This window comes from Anoplopoma fimbria, chromosome 14 (assembly GCF_027596085.1).
Source record: "Anoplopoma fimbria isolate UVic2021 breed Golden Eagle Sablefish chromosome 14, Afim_UVic_2022, whole genome shotgun sequence".
NCBI lineage: Eukaryota > Metazoa > Chordata > Actinopteri > Perciformes > Anoplopomatidae > Anoplopoma > Anoplopoma fimbria.
The window spans coordinates 22,129,621-22,143,347 of NC_072462.1; the positions used below are offsets into that span (position 1 = coordinate 22,129,621).

Sequence of the window (13,727 nt, forward strand, 5' to 3'; positions counted from 1 at the left end):
TACAATTCAGTTTATTTAATCTATATGCCACGAGGTCTCCATCAAAATGATTCCATAAACAAGTAACCTTATAAAAAATATATATGGGAAATACTTTAAACTGTTAAACTTTATCTCATCTTATCATACATGCTGTGTATGCTTTTATTTTCTAACGATTAGTTTTAAATTAATTATTTTCCCTTCATTATAGTATTCTATGTAGCAATGTGCAAACAATTGATGTTGTATTTGTTCCTGGATGTCAATCTTTATTATGTAGGAATCATATATATGATACATGATATATCTTCTACAACCTTCTTCATTAACTCTTTACTCAATTATGGCATTGCCAATAAAGCTAGTTTGAATTTGAGAGAGAGAGAGAGAGAGAGAGAGAGAGAGAGAGACCATAGAAACAAGGAGGTGTTTATGTGTGGTTTTCTGCGACTGAGTAAACAGACTCACATTAGCTTCCCTGCTTCATCTGCTAAAACACAGACCTTCTGACACACCTCTTAATATAAACTATGAGAGAGAGAGAGCATGCCTACCTTCTCTGTGGGTGTAATCAGGTAAATGGCCTCCAGGCTGGGAAGAGGCTCTCGTCGCTTCAGGATGTCCTCCACGACTGGAAAAGAAGAAACAGACATATACATGTACACAGGAACATGGAAAAGAAAAATGTAACAGTATAGAGCATGTGACCATCGTGTCTTACTGGTGATGCCCTCTGTCATGATGTCTGTCATCTTGCAGCAGGACGACAACATCCTCATGCTCAGCTGGTCCACGATCAGTGCCTGGCAACAGGATATAAGACATTTACTATCCAAACACTGTTCATTACTCACATTACATGTTGCTAACATTGAAACTGTCTCATTTATACAAAGCTATACATCCACTTAGCGAATTGTGTTTCACCTGATGTTCACTGCAGATCATTTTTGGTAATCGTAAATACTGCTCATGCTTTTGACTGATGTCAGTCAGTTCTGTTTTAATGTCTAAAAATTTGACAAATAAAACAATTGTTACTCTGCCATTCCTGCATTTACTAATTTATTCAGGCTTATTTGGTCACCCCTTTAAATCTCAGCTGTAACTTTGTTTTGACTTGCCTTTATGAAACATGTACTTGTATGAGATTCATGCATGTGTATCTTTTATGTATTCAGTTTGCTTTGTCTTTAATTTTTTTTAAATTAAGCTTGTTTGCCCTGTTTAACTCAACTTTGTCACTGTTTGGAATATATATATGTCGCCAAAGGACACTTTGACATATGGACTGTGGAGCGCCAACCTTGTGTTAAAAGGACCATTGCTCTAACCACTGAGCTATGCCACCCCTTTATGTGAATAAATGGTTTATTTTCATACATATGAATTAGGATTTGTTTCTTATTAATTTTAAAAATCAAGCACGATGTGTTCCCCTAAATTTTGAATGACCAAACTATGCTGGTTGCGTGTTAGAGAACAAACTCAAACTTAAACTCATTTTAATTGTTGATTAATCTCACAATTATTTAACGATTTTGTTTTGTTATTAATAGTGAAGTCACAGTTTCCTAAAGTTCAAGTTGTCATTTTCAAACAGCTTGTTTTGCCCAACAAACAGTCCCAACCCCTACAATATTCACCTCACTATCAAAAAGACTTAAAAATAGCAAATATTTCTATTTGAGAAGCTGGAACAAGCGTTTGTTGATGATGTAATTCTATGTTGGTGGATGTAGTTGTGTAATGTAGTGATCTAGTCATCTTCTTACCTTCCATTCTCCCTTCTTCTTCACCTTCTTGATTACATCATTCATAATCTCTGTAAAAGAAAAGAAACATAATCAGGAATCTGATGGGTACACAATGAACCGAAGAGCAAAGTTCTTTTAATGCATTTTGTAAGAAGGTAATATTAGCAAAGAGGCATATGCACACACACACACACACACACACACACACACACACACACACACACACACACACACACACACACACACACACACACACACACACACACACACACACACACACTTATATGTTTCAAGTTTGAATATTGTTCCATACTTTGATAACCGTCTGCATGTGGTAATATAAAGAGTACAAACTCATTCATTCCTGGCAAAACTGCCCTTTAAACATAACCTTTACTACAACTATAATGTACTGCTCTAACATGTACTTTATAGTAGCAGTATAGAGAATTGAGTCAAAAACAAGGTGCTTATATTCATGTTGTTTTTGGGTCGTATTAGCTCACCTGACTCAAATTCGACTCAACAAAAATTAAAAACTACAAACGTATCCAGCCCTGCCCTGCTGGTATAGATTCCAAAATCCCATAATGCAATTTCTACACTGGAGAACAATAACATGCGAAAGTCAAATATAGCCTCCAACAAAGACGCCAGATCTAAACCAGTGGAATAAATCATCTGGATGAGGGATGAATAAAAAAGCAGACTGTTGGGTTGCTTTCCTGTCCACTACGAGCTCATGACATTATGATCATGTTTATGCCACAATACTGATATTGGCCTGCTCACAGTTCCAACCATCTGCTAGCCCTGTTAGGATAAATCCATTTATGGTGAATTACTGTTCAACGTCATACTGGATAGCTGTGAATATTAACTGCTAAACCCTTCAGCCCCGGCTAAAGCCTGAGAATACACGGATACTGATGGATTATCACAGATTAAAAGGGCCTGTACAAAAAAAGATTACAGAACACACATCAAATAAATATCAGGTATGTGTTCATGTCAGCATATGTTTTTTGTCTCAAAAACAACCAGTGGTTAATTTTTCCAGGTGAAAACACTAGCTAGTGATTGGTTGTTTTCACAAAGAGAGGGTCGAGCTGAAAGCCTCAAGTACAATCAATGGAACAAAAGATACAGTCGAAAGGATGGAAGGAAGGAGTTGTAGAAGGAGGAGGACCAGAGAACATGCAAACTCCACATAGAAAGGCCCTGCCAAGTTTGGGGAAGGAACCCCAGATATTGTCACTGTTTGGCAACAGTGACTTAGGTTTTTATTATTATTATTATTATTATTATTATTATTATTATTATTATTATTATATTATTATTATTATTATTATATACTATAATAGTCATATTATAGTATAAAATGGTCATAGTATATTATGTCATGAAAAAGTCATAAAAAGTCCCAGAATAGTATGTTCTTGCTATGAGACAACAGTGCTAACCGCTGCAGCACCATGTCAACTGAGGACATAAGCCATAGTATGCTATAAATAAAGACAGTGTAGTATGCCATAAAAATGTCATTAAATAATCATAATATAGTATGTAATGTCATTTAAAATATCATACTATAGTAAGCCATTATAAAATCATACTGTAATTAACAGTGTAACTAACAATCACAATTATATTATCTCTAATGTCTATCACTAATAATAATAATAATAATAATAATAATAATAATAATAATAATAATAATAATAATAATAATAATAATAATAATAATAGAAAAAGACAAGAACCTGCCTGAGAATAATCTTGTTTTTAACGTTTTCTTTTAGCATAACTTTAATGGTGCCAAAATATGGAGGCTAGTAAAAAAAATTATACGTTTGAAAAAAATCGATTGTACAACATCTTTTCAAGTTTCTCTAGGTGTTCAAGTGTTGTTTCTGTTTTGCCTGGGGAAGGGCCCCCAATGTCAGACTTTGACAACCCCTGATATACAGTACAGGATGGAAGGAAGGAAGTATAGGATGTAAGGAAAGACAAAAGGATAGATATATAAATAGACTCTAGATAGAGAGATACTGTACAACTCAAACCTTTAAAAGCAGCATACACACTATGGCTGCCTGAAGTTTTACCTAGTGTCTCCAAACACACTGCCACACTTCAGCCTGCACCTCATGTGAGTCAGAGGAACTGTATCTGACCCCCCTTTGGGACAGGTGATCTTGGTAAGTATGAATATTGCTCTCACATAATGAAATGAGATTCCCCAACTTAGCTTCAGTGTATTTCCAGACTCTTCTGTGTCCTGTTCTGTAAGCTGCTGTATTAGCAAAACAGCAGGGACAATCAATGCAGACAAAAAACTTGAAGCACAGGGGCTCTCAGTTTTAAAAGGATAGAGTACTTTGACTTTGGAGCTGTTGGCGAATCTGTGCTAAATTGCTAAAAGTAAGAGTTGTAAAATTAAAGCTGTTTCACTTTTATACCTAAAAAGTCAACATGTCTTTCATCCAGCAGTGGCTCCAGGCTACAGGATGAGACACAAAGAAGCAGTGGGGGTATCCGTTACTGGTTTTCCCTTTTCCTCTGTTGCAGCTGATGCGTTTCCTCTTGTTATGTATTTCAGCATTGTTCTGATAAAGCTTTTCTGATAAAAGCAGCTCCAGTCACTGGACTGATATATTAGTATAAACTAGTGTTGCCTTATGATACATGTTTCAAGATTCCCCCTTCTCAGAGTCTCTCACACATAATAAATTATACCTTGACATCCCGTTTTAAATCATCTTCTAAAAGTGAACTGCGGAGAAACAACACAATGTTTGCTATCCAAGGTCAATACAGTTGAGAAAAACTCAAACCAACATTTTGCATTGATAGATATCATGTCTCGGGAAATATGTATAAAAAAACTTGGACTGCCAGGTTATGGAAGCAAAATTAAATCTGGACTATACAAGCAACAACTCAAATGATGCAAAAGTTGGCATTTGTAGTGACGATTCCATAGAAAATGATGACACAACTCTCCAGTTCCCTTCAGCTTCTTTTAGCTAATAAACTCTGACAACTCACTGTTCACTACCTGTCCCGCAACAACAGACAGAGTTGGTTACTAGATGGTGAAGAAAGTGGAGCATTTGACAGTTAAAGAGATATTAAAAGCCAGATATATTTAACAGGAACTGGTGGAGACCAAACCAGAGTGAATATTGGACCTAAATTCACAAATTAGAATGAATGCTAGTGCTGCTCCATGTATGCTGGAATTTATAAACACAGAACTGTTTGCCAGCATGTCATTTTACAAGGCGACCACTGTCCCCACATGGATAAACAAACAATGAATGCAGCCTTAAAGCAAAGCTCTATATGGAATTCAGAGCAAGTCTATGAATGAGGGAATCCCTACGAGCTGCCCTCAACATGGCGACGTCTAAGCCGGTGGCTAAAAGCTAACGATGCTAACAGAGCTAACGGTGTACGGGAACCAGAAGGTTGGCATTGCGCTTCTCCAATGACGCTGTTCTCAGCCAGCAGAAACCACCGTAGAAGCACAGTGCAGAGGCGATCAGCTAGCCATTGGGGCAGACACATTGGGACTCATACTCAATAACATGCCATGAAAGGTAGGCGCTACACATCTAGTCCTGTACAAAAAAATAATTTAAAACAGAATTTTATACAATGACATATTTTACCTTATTTTTGGTAATATGTATCCAATTTATCTGATATAAGTAGACTGCCAAAAAAGTGTACTTCCGGTACTGTGTTAAAAAAAGAGCTAAGATTTGATTTTATAATTTGAATATAGTATATTAAACATTTTTAGTTTTACTTCAGACATAGTTGTAATGAAAAGGTTTTTAAGAGGGAATGATTGGAAAAAGATAATGAAAATAATAAAGTGGATGCTGGCTGTACAATCTCTTGACTGAGAATGTAGATCAAAACCATGTCAGGGTGAGACAGCGATGTGGATTTTTCCTTTCTGACCTCCTGATAGAGGCACAATAATACAGGAACGTACCAGTCCGACAAAAGGAAGGGAGCTGAAAAAACACAGCGCAACAGCTGTGTCAACCAAACAGGCAGAGTGGCAAACACACACACACACACACACACACACACACACACACACACACACACACACACACACACACACACACACACACACACACACACACAAACACACTCCTCAAATGTTTCATAATCTCTCACATCCAGTTTAACAGGATACACATCCTCACGGCAGAACATGAAGACAACGAAGACAATCAAAGGGCACATTTTTTTGTAAAACTATAAAACTTAAAAAAGAAACTAATTAATAAAAGAAATGCAAATAAAATGATTTCTGCACATTTTTTTAGATAGTTGGACAACACAGACATGCTGACCACACACTGTGGGCATTTCACCCAAAGAACATAATTCTGCCACAATAGGAAACAGTGTGATGTTGTTGTGCTATATGATAGTGCTGAATGGGTCTATGTACACCCAGTGCCCACTCTACACATAATGCAGCAATGAAGAGCTGACAGTTTCTCCCTTTGCCTCGTAGTTCTCCCCCCTTCAGGGATTCACCTATGAGTACATGACCCATTTTTTCTCTGGATCTCAGCAGCATCACTCCCAAGAGAATCTGACACGGCTGATCTTAAAGAGACATGCAGACTATTCAGGGTCGCTCGCACTGAAATACAACGACAACCTTCACCGCATATCAGTTCAGTTCAGATTTGTTTAATTGTGTTTGTCAAAAAACAACTGATGCGTCACTTCGAAAAAATAATACAATATTTTAATAAAGAACACATAAAGCCAGGTCTCCATCTTCATCCATTAATAAAACAATGTCATATATAAGTGATAATGCATGAAAAAAATGTTGTTACAGACAAAAGGGGATAAAATAAAAGTGGCATTTTACCATAGAGCCCATTCATTTCACAAATGGGACACGTTGGAGCGTTGATTATTCATTTCATTTTTCAATGCCAATAACTGACATCTGATAAAAGATTGTAATAGTCATGTTTATTATTTTCTAGTTTTAGCTTCTCAAATGTAGTAAAAAATATTGGCTCTCCTCTGCTATATGTAATTGTAATTGCATTGTATTGCATGTATTACATTAAGGTTTATGGATGGTTGAGCAACATAGTTGGTTTTAACTCATGGTGAGTTAATTTCTTCAGTGAGACTCAAAGGTTAGTGTTGCATGAAACAGTTACTATGTTTCCCTGCAGTTCAATGTATCTTAAGCAACTTACTATATATATATATATATATATATATATATATATATACACACACTATATGTCTATATGTATATAAAATATATTGACACAACATAAAAGCTTTCATGAAAATACAAGTCTTGAAACCCACAGCTAGTCTGCTTTCATATCAGTCTGCAGCATGGTGAGATAGGCCTGCAGTTACATAACCCTAACCAGACCCAACCAGCACAAAACAGTTGTTGTGAGAAAAGCCAAAGAGGACCGCAAGTTTGAAGATCTCTGGCCTTCAAGATCCATGTCGTCAGAGGCCATGCGGGTGGATGAGAGGAGCAGGTCACCCAGGCAAAACAGGAAATGGAGTGATGGAGGACCCTTTCCGATGAACTGCACCAATGGGTGATGGGAAATGTAGATGTACGGGTGCAAAAAAAACGGCAGCAGGTCTGTATATCTGTACTGTATATTAATGATAGTGGACTAGATCTCTGGTTACTGTGTTTGCAGTCCGTCGACTAATACACATGCAGTTTACATAAATGTACCTCAATAAGAGGCCACAGGAGCACATGTGACAACAGAGTGGGTCAACCTTTATATCTTCAAAGGGCCTAGCATTGCCAGCCACTGGTGTAGAGGCATCAATCAACAACAACGTTGGCTGTATAGCATAGCAGTAATGACCACACTTTGAAATTTTTTGTGGGTAAAGGCATAGAGATCTTCTGTAATAACATACATACAAATCTAAATACTTTGGCCAAGTGGTCTGCCAACACTTGCACAACACATGGAGTTGACAGCCACTTTTATTCACACGACAGCAAGGAGTTTCTGTGACAGGAAATTAGTATAACAACTCATTCAACAACATGAATGCTGCAGGCTGTGTGTGGTCTTCAGGATGTGTTTGACCTGAACATGAACGTTACCAGTGGATAATAACAGTAGCCACCTGCTCATTGTCAGTATTTTTAGCCAGAAAAAAAGATACACAGCTTATGTCCAAAAACAAAAAGCTGAAGGTATTTTATTTGAAAAATTAAACCAAATAAATACTTGTAAAAGATATTTTAAGACATGAAATATAGACACAGTAAAATAAATACTTATCCTGCATTAATGTTTGTTATTTATTAGTATCTTTCAAATGTAAAAAAAACCACTGTATTTAAATATGAAAATATATATTTTAATGACTCATCCTACACTGTGTATAATGTATTCAATCAAATGTAACTTGACTTTGTTAGCTTGTCTCAGGTCATAGAGCTTTGGTGCCCCATTGGAGGTGTGTGTTTGGATGTCACATGGTAAAAACAGATAATAATTTCAGGAGAGTGTGGTTGAAGTCTAATTTATTAATCCCCCTTTTGTCCTCCTGCCGATCTAATAATGCAGGTGAGGAAGGCCAACAGTCCTCTTCATTGTGATTCACAAGACTTTCAACACTAACTACAGCACACACATAATGGAAAGAAGATTACTGTTGTTTCACTGTTACTTTAAAAATGGATCACTTATCAAAATGATCACCGATACATCCCTTTTTCAAACTGATTAATCAGATAATCGTTTCGGCTCTATAACAGAAATACCAGGGCTGTTGTCCTAAATAAACTAACCAGAGAGGGATTTAAGTGAAGCTGGAAAACAACTCACAGAACTCCAGGCTGCTGAAAATGGCAGACAGTATATAATAGACAGCAAGTGATCCAGTGTGATGCAGTGTGAACAACCTGGCTGGAGGGGAGGCTCCGTCTGAAGCTCTGCAGTCTCCTCCAGCTCATATGTACTGGTTAATGTATAGCATGAAGGGGCCAAATCAACATCATTTTATATGAAATCCTCTTACGGTTAAATTAACAGCTTGACACATCACTATTACATCATGCTATCCTTTTTCTTGTTTTCTTTCTCCATAAATCGTCATTTTTGTTTCTGTCGCTGGGAGACAAGAGCATCTTGGCTGGCGCTACTTGGCTTCTGTACTGCACCGATCGTCTGTACATAGATATTCCTGTAACACTGTGATAAATATGTCTCCACTGTATGTGTGCGTACTGTATGTATGCATAAGGAGGAGAGAGCAGTCATGTGCAGCTGAGAGGCGTGGGAGGAGGGGGGGATGTCTGCCAGCTCTGACACAGCACTCTTCCTCAGTGAAAGAGAAGGGGGATTCATTAAGACTATGAGCCACTGCAACCCTGAATGAGAGAGCTCTATTTCAGTCAGCCCTTCATGCTCTGTAACCACGGCGACATGACATTTTGACATGGATTTATTGGTGAATGTGTGCTTTTGCAGGGTGCATGAGTATTTGTTGTGTGTGTGTGTGTGTGTGTGTGTGTGTGTGTGTGTGTGTGTGTGTGTGTGTGTGTGTGTGTGTGTGTGTGTGTGTGTGTTGTGTGTTTTATGAAGGCCCAGGGGCTGCAGGCACTGCGTCAGACTCTGAACTCAGACGTGTGTGACGCTCTGGTTCAGGGATGCTTCCAAGGTCAGATGAAAGCTTTGTGCGTGTTTGTGTGCACGCTTGTTTGTGTATGTGTCCAGCGATGTGCATGCATGTGTCCCTCTCTGTATCACCTTCCCCCTCCCTTCTCTTCTACAGAGCCCTACACAGAGAGGAGCAAATACACCCCAGACTGCTTCCAGATTCTTCCAAGTCATCCCAACCAATCAGATACTTAAAGAAATAGTTCAGCATTGTGGAAAATGTGATTATTTTCTCCGCTTCCGATAGGACATCCATGTCAGTTTCATATCTATGTAAAGTACCTACACTAGCTACAGTGACTGGACAAAGGGGGGGGAAAGCTAGCCTGGCTCTATCCAAATACCAAATTAACCCTTACCAATACTTCTAAACTCACGAATTAACACGCTGAATCTCATTCGTTTATGCCGCACATGAAGTGAAATGCAAAAGCAACACTGTATAGTTTTAGGGGGAGTTAAATCTTTGAGCTATTCAGTTTATCCAGCTAAAGCGCAGGTTCCCTGGTACAATCGGTAATCACTGATATTTCTCCTTGTACAGGAAAAACTGAACCGGGTAACGTCACTGTGATGTCAAGACTGTGGGAAGCTGCAAAGTCACTGCGCCTGGCTTCTGTTTGCCAAGGAATTGAACTTTGGACAGAGCCAGGATAGACATTTCCCCCTACTTCCAGTCTAAATGCTAAGCTAGGCTAGCCATGTCCTACTCCAGCGCTGTACTTACCGCACAGATATGACAGGGCTGTCAATTTCCTTAGCTCATCCTCAATAATACAGCAAAGTAGTGTTATTGCCAGGATTTTAAACTAGTACGTAAATGTGTTCAAGGGGCAAAATTATACAACAATAGTCATAAATACAATTCAATGCCCAGTAACATTCAAAACTCGACTTGCATTATTTCAAATTTTAACAACACAAACCAGTAAAAATTGATTGTATCCTTATTGCCAAAATATTAGACTATGAAGATATAGTAACATCTAAATCTAAGCTCAATGAGTTTAAGACAGTGAACATGTTATTGCAATGACAACGGGTGAGCATACAAAAGGGAACAAGAGCCCTTCATCTCTTAAGAAGTATGAGGAATGGACATGAACATCTGCACAATATAATGAGATCCAATGCAGCAGCCTTGTATACTTTGCTTTGTAAAGCGTTTATCTCCTGAATGTTAAAACAGAATATTGTTTATTTTGAATGGCAGGGTTGTAATTTACAAAAAAATTCGGTTTCATCAACCTGAGCGCATCGCTTTGAATCGATCTACCAGTTGAGGATTTATGCCGGCTGCTGAGATCTTCATCTCCTGATCATTCAGCTTTATTTTCCGTCTGTTGCTCTCTGGGACTGATGCTCATATACAGTCATGGAAGGAGAGGGTGGATGCTCGGCTCACTGCCCATCCCCCTCCTTCGTCCTGGCTGCTACATCCACTGCTGCAGAGGAGACCCCCCCATCTCTCCCTCCACCACCTCTACCAATCCTATCCAAGCTTCACCTCGGCCAAATAGAGCGCAGGTGTTGCCTGCTGCGTCCCTGCCTTTACCTACTGGCTAACACGCAAGTGTGTTTACATTGGTCTGGAAAAGACCATTCACCAATTACTGAGAGGCTGCGTTTGCCTGCAACTTCCAGCTCCAAGGCCTGAATAATGAAAGAAAAGCAGAACATGCAGGAATATTTGGCATGTGAAGCTCTATGGTCTAATGTTGTATTTGTGCAGATGATATCATTTCCATCAAATTTCAGTCTTAGGTCTTAAAATAAAATAAAATAAGATGTTACATAAAGATTATATGATACTTAAGTAATACTTAAGATCATTTTTGTATTACTTAAGTAATACAAAAATGATCTTGCAGGCCATACAAATTTATATCTGTTATATAATACCATATTTTCGGCTTCATAGTGGGTTTTCATTTTTTGGGTACGTAACTGTTGGTGGTTTGGGCTCAGCTACATGTGGGAGGTCTGATTCCCAGCCAAAGCACAAACCCTTTCACCCTCTATTATGTCATAGTAGAAAATTCAGTGACTCTGTAAGGCTGATGAGGTGGATGTGTATCTGTGCGTGTGTGAATGTGTGTGTGTGTGTGATGGGGTGGGGGCCTGAGAATTTGCAGCAGGACACATGCATAATGTGCCAATGATCCTGAAATGTGAAGATTACTACGGGGCGAGTGCGTGGATTTCTGTTCTGAAATGTGAAATCGAATCAATCATTTTTAAAACAACTGATTTCTAAATGAAGCACATCCTGCACCACGGGCAGGGCACGTTAAAACACAGAGCCCGGAGAACATCAGTGATGTAGATACCACCTGGCTTCACATTAAGTGGTCTCCATTCAATTCAATTCAGTTTATTTTGTATAGCCCAGAATCACAAATTACAGATTTGCCTCAGAGGGCTTTACAATCTGTACACATGCGACATCCTCTGTCCTTACACCCTCACATCCTCTGTCCTTCCTCACATCCTCTGTCCTTACCCTCACATCCTCTGTCCTTAAATCCTCTGTCCTTAGAACATCCTCTGTCCTTCCCTCACATCGGCACAGGAAAAACTCCCTTTTAACAGGGAGAAAAAAGGAAGAAACCTCTGGGAGAACGACAGAGGAGGGATCCTTCTCCAGGATGGACAGAATGCAATAGATGTCATGTGTACAGAATGAGCAGCATAACAGAGATACAACACATTCAATGTATATGACATAAATGATTCATTCCATCAGCCTTTAATTCACTATGCAGGCCTGTCTGACATAACCACGACCGCAAACACTTGCACCCAGCTGACCCTGCTGAGCAGAATGGAGCTGCGCCTCCATGTTCGGGCCCAGCATCAGCACCACACACCGACTCTACGGATGAATTACATTACATTACATTACATTACAATTAAGTCTAAATGACAAAATCAGTGCTGGACAGTCGAGTGTACAGCAACAATGATACAGGATTACACAGACTGATGGTGGAGAGCTGCCAGCAAAGGGCATGACGGTGGAGATGGAAGGGTATAAATCCAGTGAGGGCGGTGTAGCTGAAGCAGGCCTGCAGATAATGCGGAATTTCTTGAGGAGCGTCTTTTTTAAGAGCAACTTTCTCGACGTGGAGACAATAAAGGGTGTTTTTACGCATGCGTTTAATGCTCCATCAGAAGGGTGAGGCACTGAAGAAACGAGGGAACCCCACGGACATGGTGTTAATCTACAGTCACTTTATTACATTACATTATTAGCTATAAAAAAAAAAAAGGCACTAGAGGCAAGTGTCTGCAGTATTTTATAAAATATCCAAGCAAAATCACAGATTATTGGTGAAATAAAGGCTGAGTGAGGCTATAAAGGGCGTATGTGGGCTGCAAGCCTTCTGCAGCCTTCTGGAGGACGATGCTCCGTTCATCAGAGGCCTAATCACCGATACTTTCATCCATCTCATCCATCTCATCATCTCATCCATCTCATCCATCTCATCCATGTCTCCACCGCTTGGAATACAATTGCGCATCAGCACCGCAGCAGCCAAACCAGTCGGCCAAACCAGTCAGAAAAACCAACCAGTCAGACAAACCAGTCAGACAAACCAGCCACTGCAGGTTTTTTTTTTTTTTTTTTTTTTTACAACTCCCTCACTACACGGCTGAGGTTTGCGATAGGATACAATGGTACACCACCTTCATCACCTCCATCACCATCATCATCTTCCTCGAGATGCACTAGCTGACATCTGCATCCCACACACACACACACACACACACACACACACACACACACACACACACACGCTCATCGCTTCTCTCCAGAATTCAGAGCAAAATAGGCTAATAAAGAAATAATCTTACTTTCACCGACCACCGCCTTTAATCCGATAGGTGCCATGATGCTGCCGAGTGCTGGACTGACTGTTCACCCTCTGCTTTCTCTTTCTCTCTCTCTCTATATGTCTCTCTCTATGTCTCTCTCTCTATGTCTCTCTCTCTCTCTCTCTCTCTCTCTCTCTCTCTCTCTCTCTCTCTCTCTCTCTATGTCTCTCTCTCTCTCTCTCTCTCTTTAAGAGGACGTCACTGCGTATCCTTCCGCACCATCCCCTCATTGGTGACGTTTATATGCAGCCATATGGATGTTTATGAGCTCACTACAGCATTGTACTCGTTCCTGAAGAATCCTTATATTCATCTATTGCCTATATGTAAGGTTAAGCATATTCTCCAGAGTTAAGTTAAAAAAACAAACAAAAACATAGCTATAACC

General features: G+C 39.3%; 1 protein-coding gene across 2 annotated transcripts in view; it reads right to left on the bottom strand.

The window, feature by feature from the left end:
* The window catches only part of stxbp1a (syntaxin binding protein 1a), a 34,879-nt gene extending 21,505 nt beyond the window's left edge, over nt 1-13,374 (bottom strand). For both annotated transcript variants that reach the window (XM_054611937.1, XM_054611936.1), the window contains exons 1-4: nt 13,319-13,374; nt 1,758-1,807; nt 704-785; nt 537-613 (exon numbers count right to left, since the gene is read on the bottom strand). In XM_054611937.1, coding sequence (XP_054467912.1) covers nt 537-613; nt 704-785; nt 1,758-1,807; nt 13,319-13,355 — 246 coding nt within the window. In that variant the 5' untranslated portion in view covers nt 13,356-13,374. The remainder of the gene's footprint in view (nt 1-536; nt 614-703; nt 786-1,757; nt 1,808-13,318) is intronic.
* Between the last annotated feature and the right edge of the window lie 353 nt (nt 13,375-13,727).